Source organism: Erinaceus europaeus, chromosome 13 (assembly GCF_950295315.1).
Source record: "Erinaceus europaeus chromosome 13, mEriEur2.1, whole genome shotgun sequence".
In the NCBI taxonomy this organism is placed as follows: Eukaryota; Metazoa; Chordata; class Mammalia; order Eulipotyphla; family Erinaceidae; genus Erinaceus; species Erinaceus europaeus.
In genome coordinates this window covers 75,548,073-75,571,921 of record NC_080174.1, presented here as the reverse complement: position 1 = coordinate 75,571,921, position 23,849 = coordinate 75,548,073, and the positions used below count along the sequence as shown (strand labels likewise).

General features: G+C 38.7%; 1 protein-coding gene across 2 annotated transcripts in view; it reads left to right on the top strand.

The window, feature by feature from the left end:
• The window catches only part of FYB2 (FYN binding protein 2), a 104,489-nt gene that overhangs the window by 44,215 nt on the left and 36,425 nt on the right, over positions 1-23,849 (top strand). For both annotated transcript variants that reach the window (XM_060206269.1, XM_060206268.1), the window contains exons 3-5: positions 3,117-3,278; positions 5,970-6,003; positions 18,340-18,440. In XM_060206269.1, coding sequence (XP_060062252.1) covers positions 3,117-3,278; positions 5,970-6,003; positions 18,340-18,440 — 297 coding nt within the window. The remainder of the gene's footprint in view (positions 1-3,116; positions 3,279-5,969; positions 6,004-18,339; positions 18,441-23,849) is intronic.

Genomic DNA, 23,849 nt, shown 5'->3' with positions numbered 1-23,849 from the left:
CACCCAGGGGTCTTTGCCCTAGGTAATCTCTGCATGGAAAACACTTCCTCAGGTCTTGGTGTCTCACTTTCTCACTTTAGAGTCTGCTCAGTGTCACATGTTCTGTCTCAGTGGACCTGGTGGACCACTGTCTACAGAAGCCACACACATATCTCATCACTCTTTATCCTCTTCCATTTATTTGTTTGCTTCAGTGTAATATGAATCACAGAAGTATAGAACTTTTCTTCTTTACCACTATGTCACTAGCACCTAGAACAACAAGGCCAGATTGTATAGGTCCAAAAAATATAGAATGAATGAATGAGTGATGAATGAGTGAATGAATGAATGAATATATGAGGGGATGCTTGGATCCCCTAATGACAATCCATACAATTTCTCTTTGCATTTAGAATAGCACCTAAACTACTTACTATTATTTCATGACTTGCTTCTCCTGCCCCCTCCTTATATTTTGACTTAACTCCTTTCTATATTTATTTATTTATTATTGGATAGAGATAGAGAGTAATTGGGGGGGGGCAAAGAGGGAGTGAGAGAGAGAGACAGAGACATGTTCAGCTCTGCTTCACCTCTCATGAAGCTCCCACCCTATAAGTGGGGACCATGGGCTTGAACCTGGGGCTTTGCAGTGTAGTGTGTGTGCTTAACCAGGTGCACCACCACCTGGCCCATCTCCTGATTCTCTTTCCCAGCTAAATAATCCTTAGCCAGCAGATAACTGGACTTCTGGGGTTTTTTGTTTGTTTGTTTTTAACAGACTGTTATTTTGGGGGGATATTATACTTGTCCTTTTCCCTAGAAAGCTGTTTTATAAGTTCAAAGGTATTGTTCCCTGATAAATCTTTTCTTTCTCTTCTTTTGAAAACTACTATTTCACCACCTGCAATTCATATACTTTTTATCCGGTTTTCTTCCACCTAGACCTCTATAACTATTTTCGTGTTTATCTAAAAGCTGCTACTATTAGAATGAAAACTCCTGAGGCCAGAAGAGTTCTCATTCTTAAATCTGTCCTCAGCTAAATTCCTGGAATATAGTAAAGTTGCCAATAAAGGAACAGGGAAGGAAGGAAGGAAAGATGAGTGGGAGAAAGATAGATGGAAAGGAGAAAAGTCAAAATACCTACCTAGAAATCAGAGGATTAAATGAGAAAAACTGTGAATTCTGTATCATAGGGCCTGATAAATATTAGGAACTTAATCAGGGATTTGTCATTCTCCTCCTTAATCAGGGATTTGTCGATCTCCTCATTAATTAAAGACAGCAATTTCTACTCTTTCAGCTTAAAACCTTAGTAGAGAGAAACTTTGGATCTTCGTTTTTGATTTTTTTATTATCTTTATTTATTTATTGGATAGAGACAGCCAGAAATAAATAGGGAAGGGAAAAATACAGAAGGAAAGAGACAGAAAGACGCCTGCAACACTACTTTACCACTTGTAATGCCTTCTCACTGCAGATGGGGACCAGGGTCTCAAACCTGGGTCCTTTTACATTGCTACAAGTGCACTCAATCAGATGTGCCACCACCCAACCCTGAGACTTTGGAACTTAATGGCATAAACCCTGAGAATAGGGTAAGAGGGAAAACCCCCTCCTTGTTTGCAGAAGTCAGCAGAGTTTGAGGAACATCTCACAGATATATCTGAGACACAAGCCAAGTTCTTCAATTTTATCATTCATAAAAAACTAAGTCTTGGGCCTTGGCAGTGGTGCACCTGGCTCAATACACATATTATGGTGTTCAAAGACCCAGGTTCAAGCCCCTAGTCTCCATCTGCAGGGAAGCTTCACAAATGGTGACACAGGACTGAAAGTGTCTCACTTCTTACCTCTCTCCCTACTCCCTCTTCCTCTCAACTTCATTATCTTTATCCTAAATAAATACATAATTTTTTTAAAAAAAAAACCAGGTACATCAATATAAATTTGAACTTTTAATTTACTTTCTCAAGCAGTTAATGAATTGGAAAGCATCTAATCTAGCAAGTAGAAAGGGGTACCCAGGAATTGTATACAAGGGAAAGTTTTTATAGTCAGAAAAAGAGAGTCCTCTATTCCACTTGGGAAAGGTAGAAACAGGCCAGGGGTATGGATCAACCTGCCAATGCCCATGTCCAGCAGAGAAGCAATTACAGAAGCCAGAACTCCTATCTTCTGCATCCCCAAAAAGAATTTTGATCTATAACTCCAGTGGGGGAGAAGTGATAGGAGGAAGAGGGTAAGAGGGTTCTGAACCCTGGCTCCATCAGGAACCAGGGAGAGAGGAGGAAATGGGAGGGACATTTGGATGTGGTGTCATGAGTGTCTTGGAGGGGAAGAGAGGACTGAACCTGGAAGAAAAGGGGAGAAGTTACGTACAAATGTAGACAGATAGTTGTAGAGATTATAGTTAACCCCTGTCTGCAACCTTAGGAGAACTGATGTGGCTTGCAGTGAAGGGATTGGGGATTCAGAACTCTGGTGGTGTGGAATTATACTCTTGCTGACATGTAATTTTGTAAATCAATATTAAATCAATAATAAAATTGAAAGTTTTTTTTTCAAGTAAAACCACCTATATCATGGGAAGGCAGGGAGATCTTATCATACACATTATCTCAATGACAATGACCAAGAAATTCAAGATTAATCCTTAACACTTTTTAACTTTTGAAAGTGAAACTGCAGTTACATTAGGTTTTAAGTCTCCAGTGGGTTTGGCTATTGACTAAATGACTATTCTGAACACTTCTTTACACCAAGGAATCAACTGTATAATAGAATCCAAAAATCAAGGAACTCTATTAGATAGTGTACTTGTTTTTAAGCGTAGGAGACATGATTGCCATATGTAATCTTTGACTTTTAGCTTATGCATAGAAAAGGGTAAAATGTATAAAGTTGAGATTCTCCTGAGAAATTTTTGGATACTATATTCGCAGGTGCCCAGGTACCAATTCAAGTCCTCAAACTCCATTTTTATTTGCCCATCATAATTATTTCAAGAATCATTTTGGAAAATAGTCACCATTCATTTCCTTGCAAATAGGCTCTGTGATTAATGCTTAGGGGAAAAAAGGGGGAGGGGAGGGTTGTAATAATCTAATTTTTGAACTCTTTGTGTTTAGAAAAGCAGCCAGCTGTCAGGCATCATCAGCTTCCCAAAACAAAGCCATTGCCTTCTGTGGAATCCCTGGGTCCTCCTCCTGCCAAGCCACCCAAGCCCCCAGTGGTGAACCTCTGTGCCTTCCAGAGGCAGTGGGCTACTCTTCCCAAGACTCCCAGAGAAGGTAAGGGAATGCCCAGTCCCCACCCCCATCTCAACTGGCCCCTTAGGCCTTGGGGAAGGAGTGCCTGCATGCCCCATGCCCCTCCTCTCCCATATCTCCTTCCTCTCCCAGGTGACAATGCAGAACTGCCTTTCCATTGGGCTGGACAGCCATCACTGCTTATTCTCACACAAGGGCTGTGGCAGCTTGCCCATGAAATGACAGATCTACGAGCATTGGCCCCTTATCTCTCCTGGGCCAGCCCACTTCCCCTGAGAGCACTGCATTTGATCACTGGGAATCTGTCCAAGAGGAAGAAAATGAAAAGCAGCCTAGCAGGGAAGGCAGTAAAGCCTTTGTGCTTCTTACAAAACATGTGCTGTCAACACAACCACTGCAGTAGATGGGCAGGAGGCTGGGGGTGGGGGAGGGGCAATGCACAGGGAGGAAAGTCAGTGTAAACTTGAACTATGGATCTTTATGGGTGTCCCTCAGGACTCTGATCTGCCTTCCATGATTAATTGAAAGTCTCCCACTCTGCCCCACCCCCACCCTATCCTACCAGTAACTGAAACATCCTTGCAGGCTTCATTTGGGCTGTTCTGTGTCTTCTAACTCTCCTTTTTATTTTTTATTTTTTTTCTTTCTGGGTGTGGGGCATCAAAGGTAGGACTTCCTACATTTTAAACCGTGTATTTTACCACTGAGATACATCCCCAGAGCCTTCTTCTCTGTTAAGGAATGCCCCCCTCCTCTCTATGTCCACCTCAATCTGATATTGTTGATATTTAAACACGTTTACTTATTTGCTCTATAGAAACAGGAGGTGAGCATGCACTTTGTGATGCCGTGTGGTGCTGTGCTAACTTCTACTTTCCTGTAGCCACAAGCACCTGTAGATCATGAGTACCTGCCTAAGAGAACTAATTGAATCTTCAACTATTCATTTAATAGCTTCAGAAAAACCTCACGGTTAAATGTCCAATTGGTTCTTAAAAGTAAATGTGTGTTGGAATTGCCTAGAGAACTTGTTAGAACAGCTTGCTGGTTGAAGGGCTGAGATTTTACCTGTTTAGTTCCTGTTTAGTTTTTTTTTTTTTTTCTTTTTAAGAACCACTACAGTAAGTCTGAAAGTTTATTCTGAAAGAAAAGTGAACATGAATAAATCAAGGTCACATCAATAGTATAACCACCGCATCCATATCAGAGAAGGTGAAGAATGACTTTCATAAGCAGTAAATAACAGAGATCTCAAGCCATCTTTCTGAAGAAAATGATTGTCAGAGAGCACAGTGCAAATCTTTGTTTTTTAAAGATATTTGATTTTTTAATTATCTTTATTTACTGGATGAGACATCCAGAAATCCAAGAGGGAAGGGTGTGACAGAGAGGGAGAAAGACTGAGAGACACCTGCAACACTACTTCACCACTGGCAAAGCCTTCCCTCTGCAGATGGGGACCAGGGGCTCAAACCTGGTTCCTTGGCGCCTTGTAACATGTGCACTCAGCCAGGTGTGCCACCACTCGGCCCCCACAGTGAAAATCTTTCACAATAAAATGAAAATCTTTCACAATAAAATGAAAGTCACAATAAAATGTCTTAGGTTGTCCACTCAGTAGCTATTGAACTTTGGGGATGTTATTCTCTCTGCCTCAGTCTCCTTACCTGCAAATGGGGCTTCCACTTAACCAGATAGGACTATTGTGAGAATAAATGAGATGTGGCAGGAAGAAAGTTTGAACAGTGCTTGATAGTAGCCAAAAACTAGAAGCATCCTAAATGTCCATCATCAGATGACTGTCTAAAGAAGTTATGATAGGGTAGGGTAGATAACATAATGGTTACGCAAAGAGACTCTCATGCCTGAGGCTCCAAAGTCCCAGGTTCAATCCCTCGCACCACCATAAGCCAGAGCTGAGTAGTGCTCTGGTTAAAAAAAAAGGAAGAAAAAGAAAAAGTTATGGGATATATATTCCATGGAATACCGCCCTGCAATAAAAAAAAAGATGATATTGTGTCCTTTGGGACAAGATGGGTGGAGCTGGAGATCATTATGTTTAGAGAATAAGGCAAGAGAAGAAAGACAACTACCAGGTGGTTTCACTCAGGTGGAATCTAGATATTTGATTTACATGAACTTAGCAAAATATATATACAAGCAAACAAACTACATGTAAGGCTTGTGAGAACTGTGGTGATTATTTTTGGGAAGGTGGGGGGATACAGAACTTTGGTGATAGGTGTGGTATAAAATCATACAGTGTAATCTTACAATCTTGTAACAAGCTATGAATAGCAAATAAAAATTATAAAAAAATATAGTGCTTGGAACACCACTAGGTGTTGTTAAGCAAAGGCAATATTATTTTCCAAACATGCATTGAGAGCTGTACTCTTTGTTTAGCTCTGTAACAGGTATGTAATATTAAGAGCTAACTCCATATAAATTCCTGTCCCTGAAGAGCTCAAAGTCTAAAACAAGAGGTTGTGTTCATATATAAGAGTCATAAAATCTGGGTGGGTGTAGCAATGCAGGGGCCATTTCCCTGGGTACCAGGAGTGAGCATGGAGGAGGGGCGAGGTTGGGTCACAGTCGTTGCTCCATATTTTGTCTTGGGGGCTAGATTCTTGCATGAGCATGACTTACCTTCTCAAACTACTACCACTGCTACTAATGCTGCTTCTATCACTCTGCTTCTTGCTTTTGCAGCTGCTGTGGAAAAGTCTTCCCTGCCTCCAGAGAGGTGAGTGTGTGTTTACTTGTGAGGGAATGTACCCCATCAACAAGACTGCTAAGTCTGCTCAAATGTAGGCAGTAAGCTCAAGAATGTGAATTCCTCAGGATTGCAAGAAGAATAGATTCATCAGTAACGAAGTGCAGCTTTTGTTTTAATCCAGAGATTACATAAACTGCACTTGGCTACTATGCTGTTAAATTGCAAAGATGATCCTCAGAGATACTTTTATTCCTTATACAGGTGGTTTCACTAAAGGGAAGCATCCATTTCCATGGTAATGTGTTGAATGAGAAGCTATGGAATGCCCTGTTCAGTTGCGGTGGTGTTAGGAATTGGTAATGAAACAAAGAGCCTTCTTTGTGGGATACACCGAATATAGCAGTCAGCCATGAAATGCCAGTTCATTAATTCAGTCAGTCAAATACTGAGGCTTTGGGCTACCATCATTGAGCTAGTGGTTGTCAATTGGCTCCAAAAAGCTGCAAAGTCGTTACCACTGTCCTCATTTTATAGCTTGATTTCAGAATTACTTGAAAACCCATAATTCCAACCCAGGTTTTCCCAAACTTATTTTTTTAGTTAATGTATAATTGATATACATGTAATATGTGTGTATGACATGTGCATATTTTGATTTAATACATCTATACATTGCAGTATGACTATGACAATAGGTAAGCTAACACCATTATCACTTCATATTATTGTCTGTGCTTAAAATAGTTAAGGTCGAGTTTCTTAGAAATTTTGAAATTAGGAAGCCAGGCAGTAGCACATCCAGTTATCATACATAAGAATCTGGGTTTGAGCCCCTGCTCTGCACCTGCAGGGTATATGCCTCACAAGTGATGAAGCAGGTCTGCAGGTGTCTCTTTTTCTGTCTCCCTTTCCCCTCTTGATTTCTCCCTGTCCTATTTAAGAAAAGAAAGAAAAGGATAAAAAAATAAAAAAAAAAAAAAAGGAAAACCACCTTGGGGAGGGAATAGTGGTGGGTTCATCAGGGTGGGCACCCAGCTTCAGCAATAACACTAGTGGCAAAAAAAGAAACTTTGAAGTTTCGCATACAATATTTTTCACTCTATGCACTATAATGCACAGTAGATTTCCAGAATGTATCAATTAATTGAAACCTGGTACTTTTAAACAAAAATTGCCCCATGCCACCATCCTTCACCCCCTAAAAAACACCATTATATATTCTAAGTTCAGTCTGTGGATTCCCCATGTAACTGAGATCATTCAGTATTTGTCTATTGTCTGATTTATCTTAGATTGCTCTAAATGTCAATCCATGTTTTCATGAACAGCAGTGCTTCCTTCTACATGGTGGCTGTGTAATGCTGAGATATATGTCAGACTGTTTTTCCACTCATTAAAGGGTCAACATTTAGGTTCTTCCCATCTTGGATATTCTAAACAACTGCTTCAGTCTACGGATACTTCTCTGTGATCTTGTTCAATTCCTTCACACCAATAGCTATTGGTGGGATTGATGGAGAGTATAGTAGGGGAACTGCCATGTTGTTTTCCATAGTGGTAGTACCAATAAGTATATCCAAACTATATTGACTGTGAAGTCTCACCTTTCTCACAAAGATGTTCCTGTCTTCAAAATGGTCAATATTTGATTGAGAGTCAAATATGAAAACCATTAACTATACAGCCTATGTATTCACTAAATGTTTATAACTATAGATTATATTAGAATAGAGGAAAATACAAGATTCACAGATTACATGATTGAGGTAGTGGTTGTTTTTCTAAATAAGGTTAGAGAAGTCTTCGCAGAAAATTCACTAGTGTCTATTGCTCCATTAATACTGTATAACAAATAGCAAAACTTCACAACATTCTCCATGAATGAGTATGTGGTTCAGCTGATGGGGACTGGGCTGAGCTTGCTCATATGTTAGCAGTTAACCAAATACTATCTAGGCAGTTTTGCTAATATTGACTGGGGTTGCTTATGTATCTGAGAGTCAGTTTTCAGTTGGTTAAAACAGGATTGCCATGTCCGGGACAAATAGGAAGAATTGAGTTAGCACTATCAATCATTTTTGAGCAAGCTAACCCAGGAAGTCCTCTTTGCAATAACAGCAGTCAAGCAAAGCAAGGTGGATGGCACAAGCATTCTTCAAGTCTCTGCTATGTCTTGTTTGCTAACAACCTATTTATCAAAGGAAGCCACAAGCCCAGGCTGAGAGCAGAGTAGGATGGCAATCAAATTTTACAGTATTGGTATACAAGATCCTTGATTGAGTTTGTTTTTAATCTGCAGTGGGCCACACATTTGTCAGTGGTCCCGATAAATACCTAGGTAAGTGGTAGATTCTTCTTCTAGCGTTTGCCCTTCTTCCGTAGCCAGTAGATGATCATCCCGCATTCCTGTTGGGTGAGTTGTAAGCTCTTTGTATGATTCCATTTGTAAAAAAAATCCTTAGTAGTAGAGGATAGTCCATTTTATAGGTAAGGAAACCAAGTCACAGAGAAGTTAACTAACTTGACATAGACGAGGTGGTGAAAATAAGGATAAATAAATTTATTCAAGCAGGGGTAGATACCATAATGTTTATGTAAAGAGACTCTCATGCCTGGGGCTCCAAAGTCCCAGGTTCAGTCTCCTGTACTACCATAAATCAGGGCTGAGAAGTGTTCTGGTATAATGTGATATGATATGATATGATATGATATGATATATCAAGACAGATTTGGTAGGAAAGCCAGCAGTCAATGTAAAGCATGGAATGTGAAAATGAGAAAATAATTTAAGGCAACTTCTAGATGATTTGTTATTTCTATCATCACTAATATTAAGATATTTTCAGTGGTTGGGACATTATTGGTTTTCAGTACAAGAGTACAACTTCCTGGGAGTCGGGCGGTGGCGCAGTGGGTTAAGCGCACGTGCGTGGCGCAAAGTGCAGGGACCGGCGTAAGGATCCCCGTTCGGCGGTGAAGCAGGTCTGCACGTGTCTATCTTTCTCTCCCCTCTCTCTCTGTCTTCCCCTCCGCTCTCCATTTCTCTCTGTCCTATCCAACAACAAAGCAACGTCAACAATGGCAATAATAACCACAACGAGGCTGCAACAACTAGGGCAACAAAAAGGGGGAAAAATGGCCTCCAGGAGCGGTGGATTCATGGTGCAGGCACCGAGCCCAGCAATAACCCTGGAGGAAAAAAAAAAAAAAAAAAGAGTACAACTTCCTAAAGTTAAGGCTGAGTTCTAAATAACAAAAACCAACACATGCTTTTAATTGTTCATCTATCCTTCAGACCAAAACCATTAGAGATTACTTTTTAAATTCCTTGAGTCAACATGTTTCAGATCAGGAAGACTGGCACAGACCTGTTTTGACTGACCAGTAAGTAGCAAAGCAGGATCCTCATGATGGTGACCCTGAAGTTCTACTGTGCTGAACTGAATCTCCCTAAATAAGGGAAAAGAGAAGGAATTTTTTTTCCTGAAACTTCTGCAATAGGAAGTTTTAGCTCAAGTATTATTCCTGGGACTTGGTGCCTACATGATGAATCCACTGATCCATTTTCTTTTTAATTGGATAGACAGAGAAAAATTGAGAGGAAGGGAGTGACAGAGGGAGAGAGACAGCTGCAGCCCTACTTCACTGGTCATGCAACTTCCCCTTACATCTAGTCCAACTTTTCATCCTGTGTTTTGCTTTTCATTCCTTGTTTAAGTTCCACCTATAAGTAAGATTGTCTGGTATTCATTTTCCTTTTCTGGTTGATTTCACTAAAGATGATTCCTTCAAGTCTTACCCAAGGTGTGTTGGGTCAAAGGAGATGGTTTCAGTTTTAATAGCTGAGTAAGTATTCTAATATATATATTAGAAGATATATATAACACAACTCTCTTAACCATTCATTTCTCACTGAGAATCTGGGTTGCTTCCATCTTTGCACTATTACAAAATGTGCTGCTGTGAACTTAGAAGTTACCAGATCTTTTTGGATCAGTTATCTTGTGTTCTTTATAACAGACCCTATGACAGGGACTAGGTCCATTGAATGATAGATGTAATTTTAATATTATGAGCTATCTCCAGGCACTCTCCACAGGAGTTGAATCAATTTACATTCCTACCAGCTGTGTAGAAGTGTTTCTTTTCCCCACATTCTCACCGCTATTTATTGTTTCTGTTCTTTCTGATATGTGACATTCTCACAGGTGCCGAATAGCATCTTGTTGGCTTTATTTGCAATTATCTGAAATAAATTCATAGAATTTTTTTCATATGAATCTTTCATTTTCTGTTTCAGTCATCTGTATATCCTCTTTGATAAAGATTCTGTTCATAGCCTCTCCCCATGTTTTTAGTTGTTCTGCTGAGTTCTTTTAGCTCATCATATACTTTTGTTAATCCTTGGTTCCTTTCACTTTTTATTCAATTTCCATGTTTATTGTGAAGCATTGAGTTAACTTTTGCAAGATATTCGATTTTTCTCTTCTGTGATGTCTAGCAAATCTTTTTGTTAAGCTTTCCGTGGGTTTGTCTTCTTCCTATTGGAGGAGTACCCTGTATAGTTGAGATATTAACTCTTTGTTATAGTTCATCTGTAAGTATATTGCTGGAGGTTAATCTAGTTAAAATTTTGTATGCATAGCACGTTTTTAGCACCTATTACAATACTATTTCCCCTCTTATTGTCTCCAGGTAATTAATTACAATAACGGTCTTTCTGATTTTGAGCTGTCCTTGGTGTCTTGAAATAATTTTTTATTGGGAGATTAATGGCTTTTAGTATAGTTGTGGATATATGGGTACAGTTTTTTTATCTTATCATGATAAGTGTCTGTAAAACATTCTCACCGACTTAGGACCTTTTACATCATCATGTTCCAGGTCCTGAAAGCCCCCTTACTCCCACTCCTCTCTTCTTTCCTTCTTCCCTTGAATCATTTGCTTTGTGTAATATACCAAACCGAGCCCAAGTTTTATTTTGTGTTTCCCCTTTCTGTTCTTGTTTTTAAGTTCTGCCTATAAGTGAGACCATCCCATATTCATTCTTTGCCTTCTGACTCATCTCACTTAACATGGTTCTTTTAAGCTCCATCCAAGATGATGTGAAGAAGGTGACTTTATCATTCTCAATAGCTGAGTATTATTCCATCGTGTATATATATGACAACTTTCTTAGCCACTCATCTGTTGGATATTTTGGAGTAGATTTTATGCAATCCTGTTGGTTTGTTGATGTTGTTTGTATGTTTTGCTTTGTTTCCTTGCTGTTGGACTCAATTCTTAAAAACCACTTCTGAAGTAAATGTTACTGAGGGTTCCACCAGCATTTTTTGCTATGTATTTAATGTTCTCTGGTCTAATGTTCAAGTTTTTAACCCATCTGTAGTTTACTTTTGTGCATGGCAATATGTAGTACTTACTTTCATTTTTCTATACATTTAAACCCAACTGAGCACTTTTTTAATGTTCTGGGTCCCTCTGTCAAACTGTAATTGTCCATAGTTGTTGGGTTATATAATATTTGTATAAAGACTGTTGACTCAATTGATTATGGAGACTGAGAAGCTGAATCTTGTGCCATCAGATAACCAAGAAAGTCAGAAGTATAATTTAATTCAAATCCATTGGCATGAGAGGAATGTGTAAATCTTGACCCAAGAGCAGGGAATCCAAGATCAGATGCCCCAGTTAAATTTGTGAGAGAGGAAAGTAGCAGAGAAGTCTTCCCACCACTATGTTTAGTACTATTCAGTTCTCATGGACTTGTATAATGCCTGCTAACATTGAAGTCTACTAATTGTGCTGACTCAAATGTTAACATCATCCAAAAATAGCATCACAGATACACCCAGAAACGATATTTAAATTGGACATAACACATAAAATTAATCATCTTAGTTTTGTGTTCCTGTTTAGAAATATCAGCTTCTAAATTTATGAATCAAAAAAATATATATTCCTAATACTCATTGTTGAACAACATCGGAGGCATTGTGTTTATTATTGTTTAGAAGCCATTGTAGATTTAGTAAAGTTATGAAACATGGTAATACGGCTAGGCTTGCACATAGATACATGCATATATACACATGTATATGCATATAAATACATACATGTAAATGTGTATCATGAAGGAATTCACTGAGCCAGAGGTGGGTGCTGGTGAATGTGGTAAGGGATATGGGACAAACTCTTAAGACAAAAACAGCTTGAACTGGGAGTTAGCAGCCAGCAATTGGCAGCCAACACCATTTTGGTACAAACATACAGCAGAACATAGGCTAGATCCAAGAAGGTTAGAAAACCAGTCACAAATTAAAACTGAGTGGCCTACCCAGACTGTGGCAGAGGACTGCCAAAGACCTAGTACATTCTGAAACAAGGCATCAAGAACTTACTCTATCTAAACCTACCCAGGGTTATATGGGAGATTCCTCCCCATACCCCCTACCCCCCCCCACACACACAACATATAAACAACATAACCACAGCACCACCTGCTGATTGAATAGCAGAAACCACACTTAGCCAAACCATGGATGAAAAAAAATTCAACTGTTCATAGATGACACAGAGATTTGATGACAATGTGAGTTTGAATTCAGAAAACTCATTATGAAGTCAATTCAAGAATCTAAACATAACAAACACCCAAATTCAGGATCTTAGAGATCATTTCATCTAATTGCTACAAAATTCACAGAGAAAACTCCAAATAGAGCTACAGGATATGAAGGATGCTTGGGATGTAATTGAGGCTTACATCAGAGGCCTAGTAAGTATAATAAATCAGCTTATCAAGACAATATCAGGGCTAGAAGATTAAAAAAAAAACCCACACTGTCTGAGTGCAAAAATCTGTTGGAGAGGAAAAGTTCATGAAAAATGAAAAATGAAGCAGTTTTATGCAGAATATCAGACTCCATCACAAAAACTAATGTGAAAGTTATTGGGATGTGTGAGTACAAAGAAGAGAGCAGAAAACATACTCAAAGAAATCACAGCAAAAATATTTCCATACCTGGGTAAATGCAAAATATAGACTTTTAAAAAGCTAACTGAATACCCAAATTTCAAAATCCAGAATGGCCCACACCATGACACATAATAAAACTATCCAAAAGCAAGGACAAGAAAAAATATTGCAGGTTTAATTTGACATACAGAGAGAGAACCATCAGGTTTTTATTAGATTTTTCATCACAAGTCCTAGGGGCAAGAAGGGAGAGGAACAACATATTCACATTTAAAAAAAAAAAATTTCCAGCCAAAAATACTGTATCCTGCCAAACTATCCTTCATGTATGGAAGTGAAACTAAAATCTTCCCAATCATACAGAAATTAAAGAAATAAACTATCAACAATTCTGCCTTGCAAGAATTACTGAAAAAAAAAAGTCCTACTTGAAAAAAAAAAAAAAAAGCAAAGGAACTCCATCTCTAAATGAGGTGATCTGTAGTTGTAGAACAAGTAATGCAAACCGCAGCAAAAGAAGAAAGAAAATACATAGGAAAAGTGAGAGAAAAATGGACAGAACAATATGACTGTCGGGCTAGCGTTTCCAGAGGGAGAGATAACCCAGAAACCAGTTCATGGCAGTAGCAATGCAAATCTTTATTCATGTGGGCACCCCAGAGTTGGGTGTGTAGGCACCTGGTTAAAACCACATGTAGCCAAAAAACACAATGGCCAGGTCTGCCTCCCCTGCATGCCCCCCGCCTTTTCTGTCCCCAACCTGAAGAGCCAAGCCTGCCCTGGAAGTGGTTTCACAATCCATACATAGATAGGAGAGGGGTGGAGAAAAATGGGAGGGGCTGGAAAGGTGGGTCCTCTCTAGCAACCATTGCTAAGGATTCAACTGGCAGAATTAGTAATACCCTGCAGGGATATAGTGTGGAGCAGGCAGCTCAGGCAGGAAGATGAATTTTGTGGGGCAGGGAAGACTCACATGGCCGCTAACCTTGTGAGATTTATGCATTCCCCTATTATGCTAAATCTCTCTGGAGAGGGAGAGACTTACCAGGAGAACTCATCCCATAGGTTAAGCTCTGCCAGATTCACTACTGCATATGACCAATGTTGGTAATAGACCAAAGTCTCTAAAATCTCTGTATCTGCCTTACCTTGGATGGAACTTGCAGAAAAAGTGTTGGGTGGATGAGTCAGGAATTGAGGGATGAATACTGGATGACCCCACATGTAGGTGGAACTTGGGAGGCAAGTGTTAGAAAGGGAGAACATAGGATGGATCTTGGACTGGCTTTGGTATACTGCAAAGCAGTATATTTTGGTATCCAAAGTATGGGATTCTAGGAAGGACTGGAAGAGAGGGACTTGGCAGGGGGTTGGTGTCCTAGGTTGGGGGTGAGAGTATTTAACAGATACCTGTCACTGGAAGCTGGGAAATCATGCCCTTCTATAGACAGCTATACTGTAAAGCCCCCCAAATAAAATGTGAAAATATTATAATTTCTACCTTCTTAGAATACTAATATCACTAGCATGCTTTCTGAAGTGCCTATATGCAGAGGGAAAATATTTCATTTAATATACATGAGGTCCTCTTAAAGTAAATTTTATTATTACCATATTATAGAGTAAAATTCTCAAAAGAAGCTAGAGATTAAAGTACCCAATACTTTAAATTAGAAATTAGAAGATAAAGGGTTCAAATTCGAATATGTTTGACCTGAAGCTCCAATTCTGTCTGCAGTTTTGTGTTGCTTCTTAATAATGTCTACAGTCTTTGAGACAGAGAGTAGACCAATTAATAAGCGTGGGAACAGAAATTGAAGGATAGATATATTTAAATCATAACTACCTCTTCCTTGTAATCCCAGTTCTCTGTATTGATTCCTACTGTATTAAATCAAGTTGGATCTCATATCAGGTTTTAAATAGACCAGGAAAAAATAAAAGACATTCTCAGGTAGAAAAAGAAAAAAGTTTAAATATATCTACAGTATCTTTTTTCTCTTTTAATATTAATCCTGTAACTTCCTCTCTACAAAGACAATTGATCTGAAAGATATCTTTTATTACTGTTAGTTGAAATTCTTTCTGATCATCTAAAGTAGATATTTATTCATTTTTGTCAAAAGTTGTCCAAGAAATTGATTAGACATCTTCTTTCAATTTTTCCACAAATTATTTCTTATTAATAAAGTTAATTTACCATAGACTCAATGAGATTGTTAGGCTACTGGAGCGTGAGATAAATGACAGTCTATAATTTAAGAAAGTTTCTCTCAATTACTTCATACAGTGGGAGGTGAACAAAATACTGAGAGAGATTATTGATGCATTAGACTTCTCCCCCCCTTTTCAGTAAAATGAGTTATTTATATTCTTTTGAAATATTGAAGAGAATGGGGAGAGGGTTCAAAATATCTACAGTGGTCAAAGGAAGAAAAACAGTTGAGTGGAATGTGCTTATATGACAGTAAATACAGTGGGGAAGATATAATACCCACCCTTTTCTTTGTCTATAATAATGATATAAATGCACGTACAAATGAAGAAAACCAGGAAAACCTCAGTTACAGTAAGGTGGGAAGATTATGGGTGAATTGATCTCATTTTGCCTAGTTGCAATTCCTATGAAGTAGTGATCTTCTTTTTAATATAGATAGAGTTTGAGTTCTCTTTATTTCACTCCCCAATCCCATTTCTCTTTTGTCCCTTTCCAGAGGCAACTGCTATGAATGTCGGACTGTGTCTTTTTAGTTCATTTCTTACACTCTAACTAAATATCATGTATCTGTTAAACAAGGCTTTCCATTTTTGTATAAAGGACATCTTACATTATCCTTTTACAACTTGTCTTTTTTTTCAAAACTGATATTATTTTCTATGTGGTTGTGTAGAAGTAATTTTAGCTACTTATATTACATGTTGTATTTTATCCTATGAACCTGTCAGCTTATTCAAGTATGGAGGGACAAATAGGTTGTTTTAAATGTTCAGTCTTTGAAATAATTACATAGAAACCATTCTCAGGTACTTACAAATGAATATAAGAATTTTTTTCCTTAGGATTTTTATGTAGAAGTAGAGTTGCTAAACAATCAGCAAGTTTAATTTATTAATTATAGAAAAATTATCCTCCAAAATGTTTGACCTAATTTATACTCTCAAACTGGTTTAAAGTGTTCTTGCCATATTCTTGCCAACTGAGACATCATTGGGATTTCTTGTTAAGCTAATGAGTGTGAGCCAAATTCTCAGTGTCTTAATTCCATTTCCTTGTTTACTGTGAGGTGTCAAGTTAAATTTTATAGGATATTCAATTCGTTTTTCTTTTCTATGATGTTTAGCATTTCCTTTTGTTCTGTGGACTTTTTTTTTTCCTTTTGGATGGGTACTTAGTATTAGATATTAACTCTTTGTTACTCATCATCTGTATGCATGATGTTGTTGGAGGTTAATCTAGTTAAGAGATCATCTACATGCTATGCTTTTTTATCTATTAATTTTTTTACTGTCTCAATGTGATGATTATTTTAATTTTGCTAGGACAGAAATTGAAAAGGAAAGGTGAGATAGATAGATAGATAGACAGACAGATAGGAAAGAGATACCTGCAATACTGCTTCACCAGTCATGAAGCTTCACTCATGCCAGTCCAGATGAGAACCATGGGCTTTCCTTAGTGAGGCAGGACTGTGGGGGGAGTGAGGCATCGGGACAGACACATTAGTGAGATCATCTGCCCAGGGAAGCCAGGATGGCATCATGGTAGCATCTGCAACTTGGTGGCTGAAAAGTAGTAAGATCTAAAGCATGACAAAGTATTCAATAATCAGGAACCTAAAGGTCAGAATAGAACAGATGGAAATAAGGGTCTTTGTAACAAACAAACAAACAAAAAACCCTACTTCTTTGTCCCCTGACAGAGGACACAGATACTTTTTTTTTTTAAATACTGCGTTTATTTACTTATTTGATAGAGACAGAAATCAAGAGAGAAGGGGAAGATAGGGAACAAGACCAAGAGACACCCGCAGCATTGCTTCACTGCTTGTAAAGCCTTTTCCCCTGAGGTGAGGAGTTGGAGCTCGAACATGGGTCCTTATGCATTGTAACACGAGCACTCAACTAGGTGCACCACCTTACCAGACCCCTATTTTTTATTTTTATTTATAAAATGGAAATATTGATGTGACTATATAATAATAGGGGTACAATCCCACACAATTCCCAACACCAGAACTCTGTGCTTAACCCACTGCACTACCGCCCGACTCCCTACCACCAGAATTCTGTATCCAATCCCTTCCCTTGGTAGCTTTCCTATTCTTTATCCCTCTGGGAATATGGACCCAGGGTCATTATGGAGTGCAGAAGGTGGAAGGTCTGGCTTCTGTAATTGCTTCCCCGCTAAAGATGGGTGTTGACAGATAGATGCATACTCCCAGCCTGTCTCTCTCTTTGACTAGTGGGGTGGGCTCTGGGGAAGCAGGGCTCCAGGACACATTGGTGGGGTTGTGTGCCCAGTGAAGTCAGGTTGACTAGCCCTGTATTTTTTATTATTTGGTTTTCTAATGGGGTAGTGATTTGTGACTTTGAAAATTATGCTGATGGCTCCATTCCACCTTCTCATTCCAGAGGCTATGGCTCAAACTTTACTTCTGTCTCATATTAAATCCTCAGCTGCCCAGTTAATATCGTTCTTGATCTGCCCCCAATTTCTGTTTTATTCCCTTGACTGCAGTTGTTACAGTTTCATTTGTGAGTCTTGTCTGTAATGGCACTCAGGGATTTTACCTTACAGATTTCTAGATGAGTTATATGTTCTTTGTATACTTTCCTACCTCGTTCTATGTCATCCAGAATCCCTATGTCTTCAGAGCAGGAGATTGCATGTCTTTTATAAATGTTTAGGTTACCACGTTGGTCAAGTCTACTTACATCTCTTCTCTAGTGAGGGAAAAATTTTTTTTAAACTTTTTAATTAAAAGGTTTTAAAAAATAATTTTAAATTTTAATTTAAAAATTAAAAAAAAAGTTTTGGGAGTTGGGTGGTAGTGCAGCAGGTTAAGCGCACGTGGCGCGAAGCACAAGGACCAGCGGAAGGATCCAGGTTTGAGCCCCTGGCTCCCCACCTGCAGGAGAGTCGCTTCACAGCTGATGAAGCAGGTCTGCAGGTGACTCCTGTTCTCTCCCCCTCTCTGTCTTCCCCTCCTCTCTCCATTTTTCTGTGTCCTATCCAACAATGATGACATCAACAACAATAACTACTACAACAATAAAAAAGGGCAACAAAAGAGAAAATAAATTAAAAAAATGTTTAAGTTATAAAATGTTTAGAAGTTTTTAAAGAAATATTTTAAGTCACCTTTATTCTCCTTGCTTCTCAGTGCTGAATCTGAAGAACCACATAATTATGAGGCAACAATTTCATATCTGAGACACTCTGGCAACTCCATTAACCTGTGTGCCACAGAAGAAATTGCAGAGTGTAAGTCTGCTAAGCCAATTAATACTGTATCCCTGTGTGGAATGAAAAATGTTCAAAAATGGCATTTTCCCTCTAGCTAGCTGTAAGTTTAAAAATTCACAGCTCTGCATTTCTTCCATCTTATTGCTTCTTGTCTGGTCTCTTAAAAGTACAAATCCAGTTGGGCATCAAAGGTCTCTCACAACTACTCATGCTGCCTTCTTTCTGTTACTTCTATTCTTCCCTTTACAGATCTACTGAGCTTCTTTGACTTTTGTAGATAGGTGGAGGAGAAAAATAAAGATATGGCAATTCACTGTTCTTCTTTTTCCTCCTATAGAAACTTCATCTCCTTCCTTGTGGTGTCTTTCTTGAAGTCCCCTGGTAACTGTGGGTAACTGTGTGTGGAGAGGGAGATAACAGACCAAGCCAGTTAGGTCCCTGTGTTTGGCCTGAATAACAGCAGAGAATTCATTTAAGAGATCTGACCACTGGTTCACAGCTAAGTCTCCCTGTCTCTGGCATTGCTGATGAAATTCAAACCTTCTGTGAAAAAGAGAGCTCCCTACCCCATCAGGGAGAAGATAAAGAAACTAAGACTCATAGCATTTCTGCAAATGTCTGTGACTTTGGTTCTTTCTGTGAGATCTGTCAATTTTCTTGAAAAGGCATGAATAGTAGTACTGAGACAAGCTCTTGGATTTACTAAGCTGAGAGTTCGATATCAGATCCTCTGTGTACAACTTTGTTGATATAAGTTTTGATTTTTTTTATTCATTTCATTTTATTACTTTGCCACTAAGATTATAGCTGAGGTTTGTTGCCTGCACAACAAATCCACCCCTACTAGTGGCCTTTAATTGTTCTTTTTTTAAAATACAATTTCTTTATTGGGGGATTAATGGTTTACAGTCGACAGTAAAATACAGTAGTTTGTACATACATAACATTTCCCAGTTTTCCACATAACAATTTAACTCCCTACTGCTTCCTCCTCTGCCATTACGTTCCAGGACCTGGACCCTACCCCCCCAACCCCAGAGTCTTTTACTTGGGTGCAATATACCAAAAATTGTACTTTTAAAAAATATTTTCTTTATTGGGGATTAACGTTTTCCGGGCAATAATAAATATAATAGTTTGTAATTGCATAATATTTCACAGTTTTCCACACAACAATACAACCCCCACTAGGTCCTCTGCCATCCTGTTCCAGGACCTGAACCCTCGGGAGCCTTCAACCAACCCAGAGTCTTTTACTTGGGTGCAATGCACCAACTCCAGTCCAAGTTCTGCTTAGTGTTTTCTCTTCTGATCTTGTTTTTCAACTTCTGCCTGTGAGTGAGACCATCCCATATTCATCCCATATTTGTAATAGCCAAAACCTGAAAGCAACTCAGGTGTCCAACAACAGATGAGCGGCTGAGCAAGTTGTGGTCTATATACACAGTGGAATACTACTTGGGTATTAAAAATGGCACTTTTACTATTTTCAGCCCATCTCGGAGCTTGAAGAAATCATATTAAGTGAAATTAAGTCAGAAACAGGGATGAATGTGGAATGAAAATTTGTGCTTTTTTGATAAAGACAGAAATAGAGGGATGGAGACACCTGCAGTAGCTCTGCTCCACTGCTCATGAAGCATCCTTGTCCGCTCAGGTGAGGACCTGGGGTTTGATACCTTGGATCCCTAGGCATGGTAACATCTGTTCTGCCAGGTGTACCATTGCTAGCCCCTAATGTTTTTTTTTAATTTCTTTATTGGGGGATTAATGGTTTACAGTCAACAGTAAAATACAATAGTTTGTACATGAGTAACATTTCTCAGTTTTTCATATTACAATTCAACCCCCACTAGGTCCTCCTCTGCCATCATGTTCGAGGACCTGAGCCCTCTTCCCTCACCCCAGAGCCTTTAAATTTGGTGCAATACACCAGTAATTTTTAAAATACTTTATTTACTTTTTATTTTATTGGGTAGACAGTGAAATTAAAAGTGAAAGGGGAGATAAAGAGGGAGGGAGAAATAGAAACACTTGCAGTATTTCTTCAGTGCTTGTGAAGTTCCCACAGGAGGTAGGGGTTGGGGACTTGAACCAGCTCCTTTCACATAGTATTTTTTTTTATTTTTGCCTCCTGGGTTATTGTTGGGGCTCAGTTCCCACACCATGAATCCACTGCTCCTGGAGGCCATCTTCCCCCCTTCTGTTGCCCTTGTTGTTGTAGCCTTGCTGTGGTTATTATTGTTGTTGTTGATGTTACTTTTTGTTGGATAGGACAGAGAGAAATCTAGAGAGGAGGGGAAGACGGGGGAGAGAAAGATAGACACCTACAGACCTGCTTCACCGCCTGTGAAGCGACCCTCTTCCCCCCACATGCAACTAACCCACTTTTAGAGACAGGAAACTGAACATCAGAGAGATTAAGTTGCACAGTCACATGTCACACAACTTGATAAAACTATAATGTGAAATAAACTTTGTCTCTAGGAACCATGATCGTTCCACAATATTTTGCTGCTTTTTATTCAAAGATGTTTCACTTCCTGAAAGGAAGTGGAGAGAGATTATCTAGTCTGACCTCTTTACTGTATAGGCAAGGAACCCAAGGCTGAGATAAATCACTTACCTAGAAAAACATACTTGGGAAGTTCATGGGCTGAGTTAGGAGTCTGTCAAATTTCCCTCCATGATTCAGTAACTCTGGGGTGAGGTCTGATATTTTTCATTTACTGCAAGTTCTTGGAGATGCTGGTGCTGCTATAGGCCACACTGTGAAGAGAGAGCTTGTGGGGCAAGTAACACAGCTCATTTGGATAGTGTATTATTTTGCCATATTATGTGCTGCTTTGGTCCCAGCTTGGCCCAACCTTACTGAAGGAAGCTTTAATGCTGTAGTTTCTTCCCATTGCCCCAGAAAGACAGACATCAACAAACTTTAAAGATATAGAGTCATACTAAATGTTTTCTGGTCACAGTGTAATCAAATTAGAAATCAGTAACCAGAAGTTAACAGGAAACTCTCTAAACACTTAGAAATGAAATGTATTTCTAAATCGCTTGTCCATGGGTCAAGTTTCAAGGGAAATAAAAGAATATATTGAACTGAACGAAATTTCATCAGACATTTTGGTACAGAGCTTAAGAAATATTGAGCACTAGTTTCTTCCATTAAAAAAAAGAAGAGTTTCATATCTAAGATCTTATCTATCTGAAGCACATAGAAATAAGAGAGCCAAGTAGGTCCAAAATAAAAAGAAGAAAATAAATAATAAAGATTAGAAATGAAATAAATGAAATTGAAACCAGAAAAAATAGAACCAAATAAACAATAGAAATAATTTGAAATAGAAACAATAGAGAAAATAGAAACCAAGAGTTTAATATTGAAAAGATTAATAAAATGACAACTCTCTTGACAGACTGACAAAGAAGATACACACTAACAATAACAAGAGTGAAATAGATCATCACAAATCCTGAAGACATCAAAAGGATAATTAGGGAATATATTATGAACAATTCTATATATCTAATTCTGACAACCTAGATAAAAATAGAACAGTTCCTCCAAAAGCACAGACTAGGGCAACTCACTCAATAGAAATCACTTGACTAACCATAACTATTAAGGAAATTGAATGCATAATTTAAAACTAAAAAAACAAACCTTTATTTAAGATTTAGTGATTTCACTGGAGAATTATACCAGGTGTTCACAAAAGATTCAATACCAGTTCTAAATAATATCCTCTAGAAAATTGAGAGAGGGAGGAAACCTACATTTTATGAAGCTAGCCTTTACCCCAGTACCAAACCCAGACAAAAATCTTAACAAATAGGACTCAGGTAGGTAAAAGAACTATATGGCACGACCAAGCATTATTTAATTCAAGGCTATAAAGTTAACTTGATATTTTTAAAAAATTAGTTAACCAGGGCCAGGTGGTGGCACATCTGGTTAAGCATATACACTATAATGTGCAAGGACTTGGGTTCAAGTCCCTGGTCCCCAGGGGAAAGCTTCGCAAGTAGAGCTGCAGTTCTCTCTCTCTCTCTCTCTCTCTTTCTCTCTCTTTCCACACACACCCTCTGTTTCTACCAATAACAAGGGGATGGGATGTGGATTTTTAAAAATATTTTATTTATTTATGAGAAAGATAGGAGGAGAGAAAGAAAGAACCAGACATCACCCTGGCACATGTGCTACCCAGGATCAACCCCAGAACCTCATGCTTAAGAGTCCAAGCTCCATCCACTGTGCCACCTTCCGGACCACAGATGCAGTTTTGATGGTGGGAACTGTATGAAATTGTACCCCTCTTATCCTATGGTTTTGTCCATATTACCATTTTATAAATAAAAATGTTTGATATATTGATAACACCAAAGGATAAGAGGGCTACAGTTCCCACCACTACAGTTCTGTATCCCATCCCCACCATTGGAAACTTTCCTATTCTTTATCCCTCTGGGAGCATGGACTCAGGATCATTATGGGGTACAGAAGGTAGAAAGTCTTGCTTCTGTAATTGCTTCTCCACAATTACATGGGCATTGGCAGGTTAGTCCATACTCACAGCCTGTGTCTATCTTTCCCTAGTGGGACAGGGCTCTGGAGAGGTGGGGTTCTAGGACCTGCTTGTTAGCTGTCGTGCTCAGGCAGTAATTAGGAAAGTCATGGGCCCCTTGGAATATACCTAAAATAGACATAATGCCTTTGAAATTGTGTTTGCTAAGCCAAGGACTTGCCTAAGGGGGGCTGGGCAGCCTAGGAAATAACCTTCAAGCTGAGGAGGTCCATCTGTGCCCCTAGGTAATATTCCATTTAAATGAGTGCACTCATGTCTAAATGAAGTGTAAGACTCATTTTCCAATTGAGTTACCTTGAGTATGTTACTTTATTTCTCTGGTTATGAGTGGCAATCAGTTTAAGAACTGAGCTTCCAATGCAGGGGATGAGACATAGAACTCTGATGGTGGGAACTATATGGAATTGCACCCCTGTTATCTTACAGTGTTGTTAATAATGATTAAATCACTAATAAAAAAATGAAAAAAAAAGAAAACTAGCCTTCCTATTTCATGGAGATGGTTGCTAATCCCCTACTCAGCAAATGACTCAGCTCAGTCATATCCCAGCTGAAAAATGCTTGCAGTTGCCACTAGTCAAAAATAAATAAAATAAAGTAAAATATAAAGACGGGGAAAATGTGTCAGCAGTGCAACAGAAGTATTGAGAGATGTCAGCTTTCCTCAGGTGAGTCAAAACTCCTGACTGTAAAAGGACAGATTTGTATAGGACAGATAGTATGACTTCATGCTAAATGCAAACTTTATCTCACTTAAAATGCTGGGCCAGGACTTCCTAAGAGCTGTCAGTCAAATCAAGCCCATACCTGTCTGTGTACCTGTACTGACAATAAGAAG